This window comes from Siphateles boraxobius, unplaced genomic scaffold (assembly GCF_051911475.1).
Source record: "Siphateles boraxobius isolate OS27281-9 unplaced genomic scaffold, OSU_SipBor_1 41, whole genome shotgun sequence".
Classification (NCBI taxonomy): Eukaryota; Metazoa; Chordata; class Actinopteri; order Cypriniformes; family Leuciscidae; genus Siphateles; species Siphateles boraxobius.
Genome location: NW_027509042.1, coordinates 36,199,179 through 36,221,308, shown reverse-complemented (window position 1 = coordinate 36,221,308; position 22,130 = coordinate 36,199,179). Strand labels below are relative to the sequence as shown.

Below are 22,130 nucleotides of genomic sequence, written 5' to 3'. Positions count from 1 at the left end.
ACCCAATGGAGGCATTCGATCAGCGGGTGAAGGTCTCTGCACGTTACTGTCTTTCCGCGTGGCCAAGTAATTTGATTAAATGAAATACATTTTCTCATATGTATTAATTAACATTTCACATATTTCACCTGACTCCATAAATGAAAAAGGCTTTAATTATATCTGTGCATCATTAAGTGTGAGCGAATGTTTGACTATTCTTTTTAACTCTTTACTGAAAATAATCTCAGAGTCGATTAGAATAAAATCAAATGTTTACAATTTATTTTGTCAGTTAAATGTATCACGCCAATTGCATAATCAGTTCAAAGGTAATAGATACAAACATTAAATGCTCTGGAATAAAGAGAGAAGATGCAATACCTTGACATTAGAAAATACATAATGCAAAGTGTTTTGCTTACACTTCGCATCACGGGCTAGACTGGGTTAGAGAAACGCCCCGAGCCTCTCGTTGCATTTCATTATATAGACAGACAAGGCAGAAACCTCTTTTCAAATGTAAACATGAGTTCACAGTGGGAATTTACATTAAGCACCGCCCCAGACTTGCTGGGGGCAGAAGTTGATTTACATGAAACCATTTGCTAACAATGGGAATTTGTATGAGTTTACACCTTCTGAGAGCAGGAGACGATTTGCCTGGAAAAAACCCACCCTACTCTGTGTGCAAGTTATCTCTAAACTCTTATAAACTTTATTACCTTTTGTTTTACTACTTTGGGAATGAGACATTTTTACCAGTTGCACTGAGACATTTCAAATGATACCAAACATGTGTAATATACTGTATAATAATTATTCACACTAAACCATATAGATTTTTGGGTGAATTTCAGGTGATCTCAGCATGATAGAAAGAGGGAATGGGGGATCAAGGGAAAAAGATGTAGATTAGGATTGCTTAGGTGAGACTTGCGCAGTGGCGGAGCTAGACTTTTAAAACAGGGGTGGCAAAGGGGTGGCAAGGTATTATTTTGGGGGGTCAATATACAAAGTGTTCAATTACACTAAAAAAATTACACGTCTCACTCTGGTCCTCTACTGAAATTGAATTAATTTTAAAATTATCATTGGATATTATACCATAATACTTCACTCGAAAATCATCACACAATCTGAATTTAAGACACAATTTACTGTCTCTGCTCACTGCTCTGACCTGATGGTGATACACTGGGTTCTTGTGTGTCATCATCTTTCTCTTCTTGACTTCCCTGTCCACCACCTACATATGGTTGACTACGACAGCTGACACTGGGACTGGGATATGTTTGGCCCTGATCTGCACCTGACTTTTGCTTCTTTAGAAAGAAGTTGGTGATATCGCATTTTCTCTTCATTCTGTTGTCCCTATTTCGAACAATTTGCTTGTTATTATTTACCATGAGTACACCGTTACTAATAATACAAATACTAAAGTAATACATTACGACAAAATCTGAGTATATTGAGGTCAAGCCTACACAACACAAGGAAAATTTGCTTAAAGACGTCTAGACATGTTATGTTAAGTGCTAATAAATTGTATGTCTACACAAACTTACTTCAGTACTTCGGTACATCTCTACAGTCACATCTACTATCTCCACGGTGGTTTTATTAAGATTAGTTCAATATGCTGCATTACACGTGCCAATATGAATAAGCCTACCTAATGTCTGTGATTGTTGCTGAACATTTGCTAACGACATCTTCTCGCAGTCGTGACAGTCAGTCAGTTTCACGAGACTAGTAATGCTCATTTAAGTATTAATGCTAAGCACTACAGTGCGACATCTCCCTAACTTCCCGTTAAAACAGTACTTTTTTTAATTTAATGCCAATAAAAGCCGTACACATACCAGCAAAACGCTCTTCATCGTTCCTTTGTGTGCTGCCGCGCTATGTTTTGTTTTGGAGCCGTTTGGAGCACGAAGGAGGAGCTGAGTGTCAGTGCCAATGAAAAGTGTAGCAGCAACAGCACGCGCTGCACGCTTGTGCGTGCTGCGTAAGGATGCATTCACGTCCGCTGGGAGATTTGGGAAATGTTCGGAAAAATCAAACAGTGTAATGTTTTCAGCGGGGGCCTGTTGGCAACAGGGTCGGCAAGGACTTCGTCCCAACTAGCCCTCTGGCTCTGCCACTGGACTTGTGTCTCGAATATTGGCACCAGTTTCTCAAGAGAGAGTTCAAATGTTAATGTTTACATTAACACAAATGTTTCCAGAAAGGGCCTTTGTATCATCAGAGAGTGGTCGTTCCTCATGTAGACTGCCTGGCATTTATCTAATTTCTCAAGTCTTACATACTCCACACACTTGAGTCTGCCGACACCAGGACAAATGGAAGAGTGAAAGAACGTTCACTTTGATGAATCCAGTTTAAACAGCTCAGACTTCAGAAGGATCCCAGCATCGGAAACACGTGAATGGTTTATTTTAATGGTGGTAGGATTATGTGTTTGTTCTGAGAATTTTGTTTTGTGCATGAGGCACAGACTAATGGAGAGTTTACAAAGAAAGTTTTGAAGCAGCCAACTGTACTACAAAAAAAAAAGTGCAAGCAGTTCGGCAAAACTCTCCCCTACGCACCACCCGCTCCTTCACCACCTGCCTCTGCCAGTCCCATGGCCCGACCAGCGACATACAATGGTGAGGCGGAGGATTGCAGCGGGTTCTTACTACATTGTTCATTGTACTTTGAGATGCAGCCACAGCTTTTCTCCACCGAACGTGCGCGTATCGCCTTTATGATCTCACTGTTGTCTGGACGAGCTCTGCAATGGCCGCAATCCATCTGGCATTCCAATGGCCCAGTCATGAGTTCCTTAACATAGTTCATCAAACTGCATCAGTACTCTCCATCCATGATCAACTGTTCAACCTCCGTCAAGGTAAAACCCCCATAAATGCATATGCTCTTAAATTCCGCACTTTAGCAGCATCCAGCGGGTGGAATGAGATGGCACTGCTAACAGTCTTTTGCCAGGGTCTCAACTCGGAAGTGCGCCACTAGATGGTAATTTATGACGATAACGTTGGATTGGAGAGTTTCATTCAGAAAGCTGTGCAGATCTGGACACCTGGTCACTCCATCAACCTGCTCAGCATCCTACTCCCATCTCTCCATCTGTCGCCCTTCCAGCACCTGAATCCATGCAGGTCGATGCATTTCACCTCACCAGCGTGAAGTGTCAAAGGAGACTATTGCAACATTTGTTTTGTATTGTGGGGAAGAAGGCCATGTCATCGCGAACTGCCCGATTCGACCCCCACGCCCAGCGGTGTGTACAATCCAGTTTCTCCCAAAAGTCGTAGCCCTCACTCGTACACCTGTCCAAATTCTCACCCAAAAACTTCTCGTTCCAGCACAAGCACTCAATGACTCAGGGAACACAGGGAACTTCATATCTCATCAACTCCTCCAAAGACTCAACCTCCAGAGGAAACGTTGCTCCCAGGAACTAGCCATCCCCACCATTCTCGGCAAACCGCTAGGCCGTGGTCCATTCATTTCTCCCCCACAGAAACGCTCCGCGTTGGCTGCCTGCATGAGAAGATCACGTTCATGGTGCTGGAGGGATCAACCGCTGACATTACGATATTGGGAATCGTGAGCTTCTGGCGATCAAGCTCGCCTTAGAGGAATGGAGACGCTGGCTGTAGGGAGCTTATCACCATTTTGAAGCCATCACAGATCATCGGAACCTGGAATATCTCAGAGAAGCCAAACAACTCAACCCGAGACTAGCCAGTTGGGCTCTGTTCCTCACACGGTTCGACTTCACAGTGACCTGCCGACCTGGTACCAAGAATTGCATGGCAGATGCCTTGTCCCATCTGTATCATCCTGAACCTGACTCCAGTCCTCCAGAATCTGTTCTCCCACCAGCCATGATAGTCAGTCCGATCCAATGTTCCCTCGACTATCAACTCCTCAAAGCCACTCGCAACGAACCTGCTCCACCGGAAGGTCCTGAGGGATGTTGTATGTTCCATCCGCCTGCCGTCTGTCCCTAATGGACTCCGCACACACCTCTCCGGGCACTGGACACCCAGGCAGCCAGCGAACCCTCTCGCTCCTACAAGAGCGCTACTGTACATCAAGGGGGCCCAGTCTGTGCCATCACCAACACCCCGAGATTATGGCCCTTGACATCGTAATGGACAGAGGTCCCCAGTTTATCTCCCGGGTGTGGCAGGCCTTCTTCAAACTCCTCTGCGTCTCAGTAAGTCTATCCTCAGTGTACCACCCACAGACAAACGGCCAGACTGAGTGCAAGATCCAGGAAATCAGGAGATACCTGCGGTAGGGGTGTAACGATTCATTCATTTTCTCGATGCATCTATTACAAATCCTGACGATGCATATGCATCGATCTCGAAACATGTATTTTGAATCGTGAATCATTTATTTCGATCAATATTTGATTTAAAATGCTAAGAATCGAATAATTTGCGATTCTATAGCAATTCAGTGCTTAAAAATATGTAAACATTAAATGACTACATGCGCGAATTAATGAGGCGTTGTGCGGCGTCATTTCGTGTCCTCACAGCTCACAGATACTCGCTGCACTCTTTACAATCTTTCACTGGATTTCACTCGCGCTCGGTCCCATATAGCTCTCATCTACAGATTTTTGAGCAGTCCATGTTTGACCTCTCCTCAGGACAGCCACTGATGTTCACATGAGCAGATGACAGCTCTCTATCGAGAAAGCAGTCAAAACCATTGATAAAGCTGCCATTTCATTGCGCGGGCACTATGAAACTACGCGTTCGTTGCGTGGAAACGTCACCGTTATTTTCTTTAAGATAAGATACTGAAGTTTTACGGAAATGGGTCATACCCGTCCTGAGCAGTTGAAGTAAAACCCCACTTATTCAAGGGTGCACATTTATTACATGGAAAGAGCCAACGCATAATAGGTGTCTAAAATGCACACGCTTCCGATGAATGATGAATTAAATTTAACTTAATGTCGTTAAACTGAATGTACGAAGGAAACTGCTGACCTTCGGAGGTTCCAGCTGTCAACCACTGGTTCGAGGAGAGCGAGAGGGTATGGGACTCAGCTCACGTGCACCTCTAGCGGGCAGTGCTTAGACACCAACGCCAGGCGGATGTCCGAAGAGCTGTAGCCACACAATACCAGACGGGACAGAGAGTTTGTTTCTCCACCCGCAACATCTGTCTTTGCCTGCCCTGCCGTAAGCTGAGTGCCCGCTATATAGTTTCCTTCTGTGTTGTGACAGAGGATCTGAATGAAGGTTGAAAAAAAAGTTTTTCTGCATATGTATTGTATGTTTTGTGTGCAAAAAAAATTATTGACATTATAAGTGAACTTCATATTAAAATAATAATAATAAAACAATAAATGTTATGACCCCTTTAAATTTGGAGATGGAAAAAAACAAGATTTGCTATACTCCCTAATGTGATTATTAAACTTCAAAAGGCAATCATTTAATTTCAGTGTGAGTGCCACACAATACATGTCTGTCTGTTTTACGGGTTCACATTTGTACTCTATTTGGTCTTACTTGTCTGTTAGTCATGTTCTCTACACAATGTTTGTGTACATTTAATAGTGTTATCCACAACGTTCTATGAATATTCTCTGGTCATATCAGACTTTTCCACCTTCCATGTCTGTTATCAGGATGATTTGTGGGAAGGCTTCTGATTTGTTGAAGGGAGTGGTTTCATGCATTGAATAAAAAAACAAAACAAAAAAAAAAAACAATGACCAGCATGGCAAAATTGCTAGGTAGATTAAGCTATTTCAAGAGACTAAAGTGGTCTTTTTCTTACATTTACATTCAAAGCATTTAGCAGATGCTGTTCTCCAGGGCAACTTACAATATTGCTTTTACATCGCATACTAGACAATTGTTATCAACAATGACGTGCATGGAATTTGGAATGCTATCTGTTGGAAAAGAAGGGCTTCCTATACAAATATAAAGAAAAAAATGCAAGATAAAAGTTGAGTTGCAGGTCTACATTGATTGGATAAACTAAAGAGCTTGACCTTTGACTGCCTTTAGGTTGTGTACTGCCTTGTTTTGAACTTGATTCTAGCAGTTATATGGAGCCAGAGAAGGAAATGTAGCAGTGGTGGAATGTGGGAGTACATGGAAGTTCACAATTTATTTTTGTCATCAAGAGAGAAAAAGGAAAGCGTAGGTGGAGGGTTGAATAAAAGGTGCCTGATAGTTTTCTTGGGGCAGCAGCATCAAGCTTTGCTTCATAGCTCTTCTTCAAGTTCAGAATATGAGGCGCAGTAATCTGGAGTTCCCTAATGTGCTAGCCCTGCTGGTTATCCAGTTTCATTTAAAATTGCATCCTTTTTTATATATTTGGCCTTCCGTTCACATTGAGGTGGCGTTTTTGTCCAGTGAAAATGGACTGTTTTGAAGATGCACTCCCAAATGAATGAATTTGAAAACAGTTTTCACATTGAAGAGTGGACTGTAAAAACAGGTGATGCATGTTTGGTCATATGACACATATTGCACTGACAGAAATCTATGTTTATACCGTGTGCCTGCTGAGTGCTATTTACTTTCACAGTGTTGCTGCAGTGACTTTGTAAAACCTTCATATTATACTGTATTCCTGCAAAGATGACAGAATATTGACTTGCAATTGCTGCCCTGCAGCAAAACATAAGGGAAATTATTTTGCTAATAAAATGATTGTGCCAAAAGAAAAGCTGGTCGCTTCAACTATTATATTATCTCTTCTATTATTCTCATTGTACACAAATTAATTTAAAAATAAAATTTTAGTGTACACATAGTCATAGTCACATAGTCATAGTCACATAATTTTAGTCTACACATATTTTAGTGTACTTAAATACACTGACGATTTGGCACTTGTCAGCCTTTAGGTGGAACCGAAATAAATAAATTGTATTATAATTATATAAATTCCATGCAAAAATTGTGCAAATTGAGTGCACTTGAGATACATTTGCCGAAATTAGTGATTAGTAGAAACAAATGGGAAATCTCTGAAATTTTGCAACCCCTTTATACTCAATGGATACCAGGTAGAAATAGTCGATAGTTTTAAATACTTGGGAACATTCATAGTGTCACAGTCTACTGAAGACGAGAATACGGAAGTAGAATATACAATATTTATTTGACACCTAAGGCAAGTTCCAAGTCAACTGGAGAGTGTTCTAGAACCAGACCATGAGGGTTAGGAACCAGAGAGTCATGGGTATCGTATAGACGAGACCGGACGCTGAGTGTAAAGTGACAGGGCCTTATAAGCAGTGAGCGATCAAGGTGAGTGATGATGACACGCAGGTGGAACTGATCAGAACTCCGGAGATGATGAGCGAGACCAGGTGCGCTGAGTTGAGTTAGGTTGAGATGTGTCGTTGCTGATAGGACCCGTGACACATAGATAGTAACTTGAGTTTTGCTGGAAATGTAGATTATGTTTTTAAAAAGGCACTGCAGAGATTGCATCTTATTCGGAGGCTAAAACACTTAAAACACATATTTTAGAGATGGTCTATAAGAATATTGTAGAGAGTATTATGTCTTTTAATATGACTATGTACTTGCCAGCAGCCATATCACCCTGTAGCCCACTGAAGCTACGCAGGGCTGAGCCTGGTTAGTACCTGGATGGGAGACCTCCTGAGAAAACCAGGTTGCTGCTGGAAGAGGTGTTCGTGAGGCCAGCAGGGGCGCTCACCCTGTGGTCTGTGTGGGCCCTAATGCCCCAGTATAGTGATGGGGACACTATACTGTCAAAAAGCACCGTCCTTCGGATGAGACGTTAAAACGAGGTCCTGACTCTCTGTGGTCATTAAAAATCCCAGGATGTCCTTCGAAAAAGAGTAGGGGTGTAACCCCGGCATCCTGCCAAATTTGCCCCTTGGCTTCTCTTCATCATGGCCTCCTAATCATCCCCATATACTGATTGGCTTCATCACTGCCTCCTCTCCACCAGTAAGCTGGTGTGTGGTGGGCATTCTGGCACAATATGGTGCACACATCCAGGTGGACGCTGTACATTGGTGGTGGTTGAGAAGATTCCCCCTTTCATGTAAAACACTTTGAGTACCCAGAAACTTTGAGCACTATATAAATGTAATGAATTATTATTATTATTATTATTTATTTTTTTATGTGGTATGGAGTTCTGACTGTTAAATCAAAGCAGAAATTCTCTAGGGTAGTCAACGTAGCTAGCGCAATTGTAGGTAAGGCACAAAGACCACTGAATGAGAAACATGTATTAAAAGTTAAACAAAAAGCAGGGGTTATTATAGAGGATTCTTCTCATCCCTTACATTCTAAATTTCAGTTGTTACCATCAAGGAGACGGTTTAGACAACCTAGGGCGAGTAAAAATGTGTACCAGATGTAATTTGTGCCAACTGCCATTCGAATTTTAAATGTTGAGAAGATATGAATATGAGTAGGGGTGGATATGTAGACTATGATTGGTACAGTAAATGTTATTGTTTTATTTTTTTAATGTATATTTTTATGTTGTGTTGGTGTCCTTGTGTGTTGAGTATAGTGAACCCAAAGCTAAATTTCCACTTGTGGGCAATAAAGGAACTAAACTAGACTAAAGTAACTTCTCAGTAAGCTTTTTTTACTTTACACATGCGCAGTAAGTTGATTTTAGTGTTTTTCAGTGTGAATGAGAAACTTTTGGAAAACACTTGAAAAAGCAAGTGTGGGTGGAGAGGGCTTTGAAATGAAAAATGCTGTTTTCAAATGTATCAGGATTAATGTAGACATACTGTAGCCTCTGTTAGCCATTATGATGGAAATGTGGACCAGGCTTGGTGGAAACAGGACAGAGAGTCAAAACAAGAGAAAAAAGCAACAGTTGATGCAGCTGCTTCGATAATGGATACATCATGAGGTGTTGGTATGGTTAGGAAATCTGAAGAAGATTTTAATTGCACCTTCAAAAGAAGATATTGGTGGGTGTAAAGATGGCTAGGCTGAGGAGTGTAAGTGTTGAAATGAAATTTCAGTAGTGCAAACATGTCTAATACATGTTTGTGTTTTGTGGTCTACAGGTTTATACACGGTATGGAAAATGTTACACGTTTAATGGAAACAAGACATCACCCAAGCGGGTGAGGCAAGGCGGCACTGGAAACGGCCTGGAGCTGATGCTGGATATTCAACAGGACGAGTATCTGCCCATCTGGAGAGAAACCAGTGAGTGATTAATGCAACTGCTGCTATGTTACGTCTCAGTTATAGATTGTAGTGTAAATGACCTTGAATGACTTTAGTATTTATGCTACTGTAATATTGTTGCAAAGAAGATTGTTTTGTATGATGGATTCTTCTTCTTCATACAGTTAGGGGTTAGTAAGATTTGTTTCTTGTGCTCAAGTCAAGAAGGTTGCATTTGTTTGATTAAAAGTATAGTATTATAGATAAAAGTAGTATACAGTAATATTGTGAAATATTTTTACAATTTAAAATAACTGTTTTCTATTTGAATCTTAAAATGTAATTTATTCCTGTGACAACAACGCTGAATTTTCAGCAGCCATTACTGCAGTCTTCAGTGTTACATGATCCTTCAGAAATCATTCTAATATGCTCATTTGATACTTAAGAAACGTTTCTTATTACCCACAGTTGAAAACAGTTCTTTCATTATTCTTTAATGAATAGAAAGTTCATGAGAACAGCAATTTTTTTTGTAACATTATAAATTCCTTTACTGTCCCATTTGATCAATTTAACCCTTAAATGCATGAATGTTTCGCCAATCATTATTACATATTTGGGTCTTTAGCGGCCCTTATCTGTACCTAACACGGATGGATCTCTACCTGTCGCAATAATATAAAACTCTTCTGATATTAGAGTAACAATTACAGAAAAATAAAATAAACCACATTTTGCTCCCTTTTGGAGCTTGGATTTATACCATCATCACTGTCCTCATCAGAGCTCATTTTCCAGTACATTCAGCATCTGGCTCATATTCGCGATCTCAAACGTATTCTCAAAACTATCATTTTCAACATCTTCAAAATCAATATTTTGATCGCTGACAGCTTCTTCAACAGATCCACCATCAAGTGACAGTGACACTAATATTTGATTGCGTTCAGTACTTGCTCTTCAGTAAATCGCTCTGAGCCATTTCAAGTTTTGCTGATGAAACTTTCTATTCTTTTGTATTCTGCCCGCGGTAACTATGAGTGAAACGTCACTTCATCTTTGTGTATAAGACATTTTCACCTTGAGGAATAAAGGTGAATTGCACTTATTCAGTCATCAAAGATTAAATTATTGTTGTGTAAAAAAAAACTTACACTGTTAGACACCTCGGGTCGTTAGCCAAACGAATAAATGGGAAACAGGCATTCTTTTATAATTTAATTATGTTTTTCTTGTTTTATTGTTCGTAATGAATTGAAATACTAAGAAGGTTGATGCCTATCTTTAAAAAAATGTATGAGGAGGAGGGTAGTGAATGACATCCCAGGTCACTAAAGACCCGAGGTATGCGTTTAGGCTTAGTGCATCCTTGCTGAATAATTTCTTTAAAAAAAATGTACTGACCCCAAACTTTTGAACGGTAGTGTTTAAAATTAGAGGTAAAATAATTACGATTATTTGGTGAGTAGTCATACAATAAGCGGGATAATGTCCAGCTAGCTGGTCATTATCGCAAAATAAACCCCAACAGGGTGAACAGGACCCCAAAACAGAGGCGATTTTGCATAAATTGAGATCTTTAAAAGAACTGTCAAATACAAATGTCTGTCAAATGTAATTTTTTACCCATACAATCTGTCCATCTTCAGATGAGACGACGCTGGAGGCAGGTATTCGGGTTCAGATTCATAGTCAGAACGAACCCCCTTACATCCACCAGCTGGGCTTTGGGGTCTCTCCAGGATTCCAGACATTTGTTTCCTGTCAGGAACAGAGGGTAAGTTTAAAGGCCCTTGCACACTGAGTCCGAAATTCGCATGCAAAATTTTCGCACGTTAAAAAATAAATTCAACCTCGTCATGTATGTCAATCACGCTTGGACACTCTCTATGAAACTTTCGTCCGTAATAAAAAATTTGGATCGGGTTCGATTTTCTGTGTTTTTCGCATCCACAGCCAGCATTTTGAGAGTTTTTTTGGACAATTCAGAGCCACCGTACAAGCGAACGACAAAAACCAGAATGGCGTCTGACAAGTTATTACACTTCGGGTGCTTCTCAATATCCCTTCTCGTCTCCTCGCTCCTCTGTCCTCCATCCTATGACCTGGAAACCAATCAAGCACACACACACACACACGCACTCACACACACACACACACACACACACACACACACACACACACACACACACACACACACACACAAAAGAGCCTTCAAACCGTCCTCCAAGAATAAAAAAAATTAAAAATCTGCATTAAAAGTATTCTAATATTGCATTACAAGACTAAAACCATGTAAATAACCATGTTTGTCCCACAAACCATGCCCCACCACAATATTTTTGACTCATTGAAGTACTGTCCCATGATTTCCATTACACGAGAGTAGATGTTAAAACTTCATGCTGATTTGTACTCGGGTTTCGCCAAGATAATCACCAACTAAGACATAGCTTTACAGTTACCTATGCTTCTCCATCCATTCTTTCCATCTGGTGACGTGAATTTTCTGTCTGGTGTTAATACAGTGTATTGCGCGTCAGCACACACAACGGCTGCAACCACAGTGCGGTCCCCCATAACAACCCTCTGGATTGAGCGGAGTAGGGAACATCTCTAGGGTCTTCAAGTGGCTCACATTAGGCTGATCATCCTGTCCCGGATTTGGAAACCAAATTTCCAAATGTGGAACACTAGGACACCAGAGCTTTGTCTAACCCATAGTTTCACTGTCATTCATGTATTTATGGGGGACCTACAAACACTAGATCTTAGGTGTCCCACATTAGGCAGTGTCCCACATTAGGGCAATTCACCCTAGGTGCAGTTCTACACAAAATAGGCTCATCTGTGTGTTGGCACACTGTTACCTAGCACTAAAATGCAAAAAGACAAATAATATACTCATAAAACCTGCCCAGAAAGCCACACGGCCATAAAGGTGCAAACTTCTTGTGTAAGATGTGTTGGTCCTATCTGCAATGATCATAACTACAAAGGATAGTTTGGAGCACAGTATGTGCGAGGTCTTGCTCGCTCTATCTAGATTCCAGGAGATTTGAACTAATTTGCGGGCATCAGGGAGCCGCTATCAATATGCGGGAGACTCGTGGAACTTCCGGGAGACGTGGGATGTCTGTATTCACGTAGCCTTTCGAAAACCGGGACATTCAGTGTGGATAAACTCTCGGGACGAGAGTAGATAAATTTCCCGGGACAGGTTATTAAAAAGAAGGACAATCCCGGTAAAACCGGGACAGGTGGCAACCAATGTTCCCTCAAATTTTTTTTCTTGCTGAGCAAAACTTTTTTCTATTGGGCGGACATATTTCGCCACCTGAGCAAAAATATTCTTTATACCTGACCTGTACAGCATACGTAGAAACACAATGGTTTCAACATTCAGTTGTAACTTTTAACTTGAATGTGGCGTTTCTATTTTATTTGACCCTTGATGTAACTTATTGGTATTAAATCATATTTTTGAAAAACAAGCAGTTAATTAAGAAGTCACTAAATGAAGCACATTTTAGGTTAACTGATATTTTTTTCACAGTGCTGTTAACTGTACAGTCTTTACCAAGAAATCCTATGAAAAATTATTTACAAAATCTTCTGTAGGACAGTTCAATTCTTTACAATAATAGAATATAGTATGGAATAAAAATAAGCTGTTACACTGAGATGGTTTGGGAAAAACATAAAGTGTTTTTGTATACAGTCAATTAATTGTGAACAGGAAGCATTAAAACATCAAAGTTAAATGATTGTTTATTTCTTATGATTTTCCAATATTTTCTTTAGCAGGGGGTTTCAAAGTTTTTAATGCCAATGAGCCCGTGAGATTCTTTATTTAGGCTTATAATATAATAAAATATAGGCCTAATATAATATAATAAGTGATATAAAGTGATAAGAAGTGATATAATATATCAGTTTAAATGCTTCAACTTTTTTTATTTGTTTACATATCATATTATTTTAATATATAACAAACTGAACGTGCACAGTGTTGCTAATAAACTGGATGTAATTTAAGTTCTGTTCTTTTATATGAAAATAAATATAATGAACAAGACACCCAAAGTACTTGTTATTTAATTACATTCCAAATATGTGTTTATCAATCATTTTTTCTTTCATACAGACATATGCTATGTGTTTTTTATATAAAATGACATTGCATAACCCATAGAGATCGCACTGTCCGAGAGTTTGGGAATATTCACACATAACATATACACATAAAACATGATATCCGAGTTTTCAAATAAAACATTTTTAAAGAGAACAATACATCACGGTTGTTTAAACCAATCAACATTAAGCTGTGTCGTCAGCAAGTCGTTTCCCATCATGCTTTTGATCAGCGCAGTCGGTGGAGAGCAACTGCGCGCGACTGCAGAATCCGACACGTGCGCCTTGCGCTCGCGAGAGCTTTTTGACACACGTCAGCGTGACATCAGAGCATGGCGGACCGCACTCGGACACATTTCTAACCGGCATGCATTACGCGCTGATCACCGGTGATCGGTTCTGCGCAGATTTTGCTCATCTCAAACAAGCCTATTCTCTTTCTATGAAACCTGTAAACTGCATTCACCAGTTTTCACTCTATAGCGGTTGACCAGAACACTGAAATTATTTCTCACTTAAACTACAATCAAATGGATTTCCCCACACATTTCGCGTCAGTCCTCTGCGTGGCATTTTAATCTTTTCTGAGCGGCCGCGGCTTCAGAAGTGCGCGGCCTCAGCATCAGAAGTGCGCGGCCGCTCACGCGCGCATCTTAGAGGGAACATTGGTGGCAACCCTACTTTGCGCCGATTCCGCCTAATGCATAATCGGTTAATTTGAAACATTTCAACACATCTACCTCTAATGCTTTTTTTTTAATGAGTAACTTTTCAGCTCCACTTTTTCTTTTCTTCCCCCTTTCAGCCATAGACAATTATTTGTTATTATCTTATCTGCTCACAGAAATTCGCTGTACCGGATTAATCTGTCTCTCTCTGTAAATTAGATGACGTGAATTAACGGGGCGTTTTTCAAGATACGCAATGACTAGACTAAACTAAACTAAACTATACTGGGAGGGAGGGCAAAACACTCACGTGCAAACAAAACACACTCACTCATCCATTTGCGTAGAAAAGAGATTATGATTTCAGTCATTTTTAAAATATATATATATATTTGTATACCGGGTGGACCGGCCCACATTGGCCAGCGGCCCACCGGGAAAAGTCCCTGTCCTCCAGATGGCCAGTCCGCCCCTGCAAATACCTCTGCCAATTATTTGACTTATCTTCGTAAACGAAGAAATTTTTATCTTTATATCAGAGGCGTCATTTCCAGGGGTCAGAAAGTAAAAGTCCTGCCATATGTTTATTCCACCCATTAACTCAGCCAGCTGATTTCACTAATTAGTTCTATCTCCTGGCTGAAAAACTGTGCTAATTAGCAAATCCAGGTGATTGGAACAAAATACTGAGGAGGAATTTTACTTTCTGAACCCGGACTTGACACCTCTGCTTTATATACATGTGACGGGTAGGTCCATGGAGGCTTTCATGTCGTTCCGCCATATTGAAAAATTATAATAGCAGAGAGGGTCAAAAAGTACTAGGCCAACGCGTTTCCACAACGTGTTTTCGTTCAGAGTCAGTGTCACGTAACTGAAAGCAGCAGAAACAGAGGAGCAGAGCAGTGAGAGGCGCTTGTCACTGCCCCGGCAAGTTTAAAAGGCTGCATTGCACTGTTATTATTCATACTGTAACATCCGTTTGTTCATTGTGTCAAGTTGCAGTTTGTTTGAAATAACAAACCTGTTCACCCGAAGGAAAACTCGACGAAGTGCTATTAGAAGACAAGACATCCTGTCATAGCTTTTTGGTACATAACAGCTACCGTAGATGCAACACGCATTTGAAAAAGCAAGGCGCTGGAGAGCACAATTCGTTTGAATGCAAAATAAAATTTCACTGCTAGATGGGAGAAATTCCTACACAATGTCCCTTTAAAAACATCACACTCCTGTTGCTTCGCACAAAAAAAATTGTAATAGGTCTGAATTCAATACCAATTAATTATGAGCTCATTTACAAAAAGTGCAAAGATTTCAAGGCTGACCGGGATGTTTTCTAGTTGAGACTGCATGTGTCAAGTATTTCACAGCTATAGGGTGCACTCAAGCTGACAAAGAAGCACAGAGACAGAGACCTTCTCTCGAAATGTCTGCTGTTTTTCTAGCTAACGTACCTGCCACAGCCGTGGGGAAACTGCCGGCCTTCATCTGAGCCTGTGATCCCAGGATACGACACCTACAGCGTCAGTGCTTGCAGACTGCACTGTGAGAGCACGCAGGTGCAGAGAGAATGCAACTGCAGGATGGTGCATATGCCAGGTGCGTGTTGTATGTAAGTGGGAGAGTTGTCATAAAATCTGTCTGTATCAGTATGAGCAAATGTGCCGTGTGTGTACTTATCACGCCACCACAAAGTTCATCTGTATGTTTCTTCTTAATGCTGCAGACAGATTGGCAGCTCCATCCCAACATTCCTGTTTTCACTGTTGAGACAGTGGCTTTCTTGGAAATGAGCGTTCTAACAATTTATAAAGCAAACTTATTTAATAAACAAGCCCATTGCGAGTTTGTATCTCACAATTCTGACTTTATAACACGCAATTGCGAGTTTATATCTTAGCTACAATTAAGTTTTTTTTCTCAGAATTGCATTTCAGACTTGTCTCTCAGCCACCTGCTCATCGAGATCGATTTATATTATATGGCTCGTATAGAAGAAAATTAGTTTTCTCACAATTCCAAATTTTAAATATAAACTTCCCGGAATTAAAGTCAGAATTGCAAGTTTTAAATTGTGATATAATTGTGATATAAAAGGTTGCAATAAAGTTCGATTTTTTTTTTATTCCTTGGTGGAAACAAGCTTTCATACTGTAGTTGGTTACATTTTTCACACATCAAATATCTCTCTACAGGTGATGCTGTTATCTGCACACCGAGTAAATTCAAGTGTGTTGACAAGGCGTTAGGTAAGATCATCCCAGACACATAAAAATACTGATGCTGTTTGATCAACTCAATTAATATGCTTTATTTTTTATTCCCTCATTTCCTAAATGTATTCCCTAATGTTCCTTCAAACCTGTCTCATTTTCTTTTGTTTGCAGAAGATATTTTGAAGAACTGTTTTTTCCAAACTTTAAAAGTCATTTGGGTCCAAAACGACACTGGACCCCACTGACTTTCATTGTATGGACAAAAAAAAAATGATAATAAGACAGACATTTTTTCAATATATCTTATTGCATTCCAGGTTTGAAGCAACATGAGACAGAGTGCTTAATGAGTGCATTTGCATGCACTTTCTTTCACCGATTATGCTAAATAAGCCGACATTTCGGAATACTATGGGGTTTTTAATGTTTTACTTAGCATCACAACTCGCATAATAGACTACTTTGAGTGGAATTGTAAGGATCACCAGTGAGAGTGCCGGGGATAACCATCAGAGGGCACTCCAACCCGGACAATCACTACACATCCACAAACTACATTTCCCATAATCCTTTGCCCAGACTAATCAGCCATGTTCACATTCACCTGTATGTCAATACATTGTTTAGCTCACCCCATATAAGCCTGGTTTTCACATTCATTCCCTGCGAAGTCTTGTTTAGTGCCTCTACTGCAATTCTAAGCATTCTCTCTGTTCTTCCCGTGTTCTTGGGTTTTGATCTTTGCCGTTTCTTGGATTCCCCTTTTTGCCTGTGTCCCCTGCCTTACTTTATGTTTATGGCCTGTTATCTGGATTAAGTTTTTGGATTACCCTTTCAAAATAAACACTGCATTTGGATTCTCAGCCTTCGTGTCTCGGAGCAGTTTGTGACAGGAATGCACGGATGCTTACAATTTGATGTCACCACCGGCAAATAACCTTTTTTTTAAAGTCTTGTAAATGCAGTTGTCTTGTGTTGCCGAGTCATTGGTCTGCATGTAAACTGGATAAAAATAAATGTTAAAAAAACTGCTTATTGGTGTGCATGTAATCATGATCAATGACAAGTTTTAAACAGTGATCATTGACAACTCTATTGATTTCACCTAATTGAGGGTTTAAAAACACTCTAATGCATTTCAAACTATTGAACAACACAGAGAGCTCGATTATTGATGATAAATACAGCACCATTCATTACAGTAACCCACTTGTCCGCACCAAGTATAATTCATCAATATTTCCTGTACATTTTTCCAGCTTTACTCCAGAAGAGCACGGGTGACTCATGTCCCTGTGAGACACCCTGTAATTTGACTCGGTATGGAAAAGAGCTCTCTATGGTTAAAATCCCCAGCAGGGGCTCCGCTCGCTACCTTTCTCGCAAATACCGGAAATCAGAGGAATACATTAGGTAAGTCCAATGCATTAATGTCCACACACACACACACACACACACACACACACACACACACACACACACACACACACACACACACACACACACACACACACACACACACACACACACACACACACACACACACACACACACACACACACACACACACACACAATCTCAGGGGTAGTTTTTATTCTGCTGCTGAACATATTTCAACATTATAGTTTAAACCCTCAGACAGACCATAGAGGAAACATATCCAGCATTTTCTTCATTGAAAACCAAATATGCTTCTGCAAGGATACCTGCTCAGCATTTTTAAAAAAATTTTTTTTTTTGCTAAACATGCTTCTTTCACAAATTATATCGCCCTTTTCTAATAACTATAGCAGGATTTCTATTGTCCAGACTTCAGGCTTGTGTCTGTCAGTTATATAATGGGATGAAAAATGTGATTGTGGTCCTCCATTCACTGGCTTAATAATAGAAAAAACTATTTAATAGACTGCTCTAAAATGACATTCTGTGGTTTCCACTAATTATTTTTTTAACCATTTTTGTGGCTAATCCCATTCTTTCCATAATACAAATCATAATGGGCTAGTTTCCATACTGTTATTAAACTTTTTTTTTATCGTGCAGAGACAACTTTCTCATCTTGGATATTTTCTTTGAGGCCCTTAACTATGAGACAATAGAACAGAAGAAAGCATACGACATTGCTGGTCTGTTAGGTATGTTTGCAATCCCCACGCACTACAACAATTTGTACTATAACTTTTATCATCATAATAGTCTGGATTTTTAAAAGTGTTACTTTTTTTCTCAGTCGCTTTGGTTCATTTCTCAGATCACACCTGAAATTCTCAAAACTACAAAACTAGCCTATCATTTTCCATTGCTTTGGTACAAAATGACCTTCGATGACTACATCTTTTAAATTGCACGCATTATATTTTTCTCTTAGATACAACCACGACCAAAATTTACCTACAGGCCAATTTGTATGTTGATATACTTTCAAAACTGTTAAACTTAATTTCAAAACCTATACAAAACCGAATAAGACAATTTCTACAGTAATACCGTATTGAAATCGATTCCTAATCAAAAAAATATTAAATAAATCAAAACAATTATCAATTTCATTACCATCTATTCAAAAGGAGACGACTAAGGTATAATTGTCTACTGCAATGTAAACATTGACCATGTAACATACAGTAAACTGCAGTGAATTTTAAACAGTGAGAGGTGTCATTCTGGTTTAGTACAGATTTTTCTTTTTTTAATTTGGTCATTGTTTTACGAGTGACAAACTGCATTTGTTGGGTGATTACCTCTGCTTGTGTTATAGAAGCGTGACTTGAGACATGATTTAAGTGTTTCGGTATTTTTAGTGTATTTTGGATGCAAAATTGACTGCTGTGCCAAACTGAAAATTGGTTAGGAGAACAGTATGAAGAGTTTTGAAAATGTGTCCTAAGTATTGAGAAATGGGTCCTTGCGAAAAACAAAACAAAACAAATAAACCTCAAATTTATGTCATTGCTGTTTGGTTTTCATTTCCAGGAAACATTGGTGGACAAATGGGGCTCTTCATTGGAGCCAGTATTCTTACTATCCTGGAAATACTTGACTTTATCTATGAGGTATGTGTCTTCACTTCATTGTGAGAGGATAGGACAGTCCTCTGACATTCACATAAACGTACAAACAAAACATCTCTTGTCCTTTCAATCTGCTTTTAATCTTTATCTCTACAGGTGGCCAAACACAAAATCAAGCAACTCCTGAAACCAAAGAAGAGTCAGAAACAACAGAACCAACAGAGCTTAATACAAGAGCAGATCCAGCGAACAAAGAACCTGCGAGAACAGAACCTGCGAGCTCAGCTGGCTGCCAGAACTATAGCTACAGTCAGATTTGAAGAAGTCAAAGTCAAGGTGAGTCAGAGAGATTTTTGAAATGGCTTCTAAACTTTGCGATAATCATGCGATATGTTTGTCAACAGGCAGCTAATGACGTGGCTCAACCGCACAGTGCACATCCAACTTCAATGTTACCAAATCATCACAACGCACAATCGGTCGTAGAGCAGGATTTTGCTTTTTAAGGGTTTTTGCTCTTCTTCTCTCTATTTATTTTTTCATATCACTGAACTTAAAATTGGGATCCTGAATGGAACCTGCACTGAATTATACATTTCGTGTTTTTTTTTTTTTTTTACTTATAAAAGCTACAGCCAAAGCCTAATCCGGGATCTCATGTGAAATCGACTCAAACCAGTCACACCGCTCACACTCTTTCAAGGCAATATGAGATGAAGAATCCACATGTGCTTTTGTTGATTTGTGTTTTTTCCTGCTTCTGGATGGACCTATCATGGGCCTAAAAGAAGAAAGATTGTGAAAATATGGCATTCACACATAAATATCCTATTTGATTGGACAAACAGGAACTTACTGAAAGTTATTAGGGAAACAGAATTGAAGCAAACATGCACCTTTTGCTAAGTGCTGAAAAAGATTTCTGCGTGGTTCTTCTTTCGGTAATGTACAGTGCTTGTGCCATTTCACCTTTTCACATTTCTTAATAACATAATGAGTCTTCTCAGTAGGAGAAAAGCTCAAATATACCACTCATTTTTCTGTGAGTAGGTGTTATGCTCTTTTTCAGTCTTATGTAACTTTTCCATTGTGCTAGAAACAGTCTGTCTCTAGGTTTGAAACATGGAAAACACCACTAGAAAACACTGTTTGCTGAAATCATCTCTAGTAAAAAATAAATAAATAAATAAATACATAACTGTAAACACTATTAAATGATATCCTTTGTATGAAAATAGGTGATAAGAGTTTTTATTTTGTATTCAAATACAAGCACTTTCAAATACAATATACACATTTAAAATTGTAGTAACATTTTGCTGAATATCCATCATTTCCATCTGGTCTAAAAAGGTGTGAAAAGGACTAGAAAACAGTAATTCTCACTGCAGCTAAAACAGAAATGTCAGTGTATTACCTTAAAACCACCATAAACTCTTCTTTATTTTATTTCTTATATTTTTATGTTTTGAATAATGTATTGGAGACTGGTCACAAGCCAGAGCCTTCTGATTAAATATGCATAATACTGTATTTCCACAGATTAACCTTGTACATGAGGACAGCATTTGAGGATAGAAAATAAAAACTGCTTTTACTGCCACCTAGTGGGCTTAATACTAAAACACCAACACCTATCATTGTTTCAACACCACTTGTATGAACTTAGTAACACCCGCTCAAGTCTGGTGGCTCCATAATGGGGGACATTCAAGGGTAGAGATGTTATATGGAATCATGCAATTCTGCAAATTACTGTGGAAATATTTGGTGAATAAAAGTTGTTTTTAAAAGAATTTTACATGGATACACTGATGATTTGTTGTGAGCAAATGGGTTTAGAGAGCGGATCGGGCCGAATTTTTTTGTCCGAGCCCGGCCCGCGTCCGAACAGAGCAGTAACCGAACCCGACCCGAGCCCGACAGGCATAAAGATATTTATGTCCGTGCCCGACCCGAGACCGACTGTTAAAATCCCATATTTTTTCTCATACTAATGACACATGTGCGTTTGTTTGAGTGAAAAGCCTGCTTTTATTAAGCAACTGTAGGAAGACATTCGGAAATGTCAGCAGGATGAGTGCATCAGCGCGCACGGAGAAACAAGCGCACTTAACGCAGGCGCGCATGCACGTGTTTCGTTGTCCCGGCTACATAAACAAATTTCCGCACACAGGAAGACAGATGTTATGGTAATATTTTACATGTATTTTAATCACAAAAACGAACGTTTGCATCACGTGAAAGCATCAGGCACATTGGCTACCAACATAATAAGCTGTTTTAAATTTAAAATGTTCAATGCCATATCGCGCTGATGTGACCTAGCCCGACCCGAACCCGAACATAATTTCTAAATATCTGTCCGAAACCCCGTCGTGTACCGACGGGTCCCGTCGGGCTCGGGTCGGGTGTCCATCCTCTAGTTGTGATTACACAATAATAATAATAATAATAATCATAATATTAATAATGACAATTTACCCTTACATACATTGACACACTTTCTACAAATAGAATTAGAGCCTCTCAGGCTCTTCATCTGAAACCATTTCTGTTAGCAGCATCACAGCGCACACAGTAAACATCTGCAGTGTGATGCATTAACTGTATAATCTCATTATAGCATGTCAGTTCCACAGAACCCAACACCTGGTAGTACTCTGCTCATAAACATCTTTTTGATAGAGGAAATATGGAAAGGAAAACAAACAAACCACCAAAACATCATTCTGACATTATAAATATACTTAAATATTAGGTTCATGTGCAAAACAAAACAAAAAGTGTTTTTGTGTTAATTTGTTGGTTGGTTGCATTTTGAGAAACATTCCACTGTGAAAGAACAGATTTAAAGGCACAGATTTTTACATGGACAATATAGTTAGGTTGCCCCAGACAGCCAAAGCTAACGGGAAAAGGAAGTGTGGG

General features: G+C 39.5%; 1 protein-coding gene across 3 annotated transcripts in view; it reads left to right on the top strand.

Annotated features, from left to right (window-relative positions):
• Positions 1 to 20,995, top strand: part of asic4b (acid-sensing (proton-gated) ion channel family member 4b) — a 58,681-nt gene extending 37,686 nt beyond the window's left edge. The window contains exons 2-10 of one of the 3 annotated variants that reach the window (XM_077199279.1): positions 9,056 to 9,200; positions 10,814 to 10,941; positions 15,418 to 15,571; positions 16,168 to 16,221; positions 17,448 to 17,601; positions 18,232 to 18,323; positions 19,162 to 19,241; positions 19,356 to 19,535; positions 19,604 to 20,995. In XM_077199279.1, the coding sequence (XP_077055394.1) occupies positions 9,056 to 9,200; positions 10,814 to 10,941; positions 15,418 to 15,571; positions 16,168 to 16,221; positions 17,448 to 17,601; positions 18,232 to 18,323; positions 19,162 to 19,241; positions 19,356 to 19,535; positions 19,604 to 19,705 (1,089 nt within the window). In that variant the 3' untranslated portion in view covers positions 19,706 to 20,995. Of the gene's footprint in view, positions 1 to 9,055; positions 9,201 to 10,813; positions 10,942 to 15,417; positions 15,572 to 16,167; positions 16,222 to 16,505; positions 17,206 to 17,447; positions 17,602 to 18,231; positions 18,324 to 19,161; positions 19,242 to 19,355; positions 19,536 to 19,603 lie in introns of those variants that run through there. The other 2 variants (XM_077199280.1, XM_077199281.1) reach the window with 2 other exon arrangements.
• The last annotated feature ends 1,135 nt before the right edge of the window (positions 20,996 to 22,130 follow it).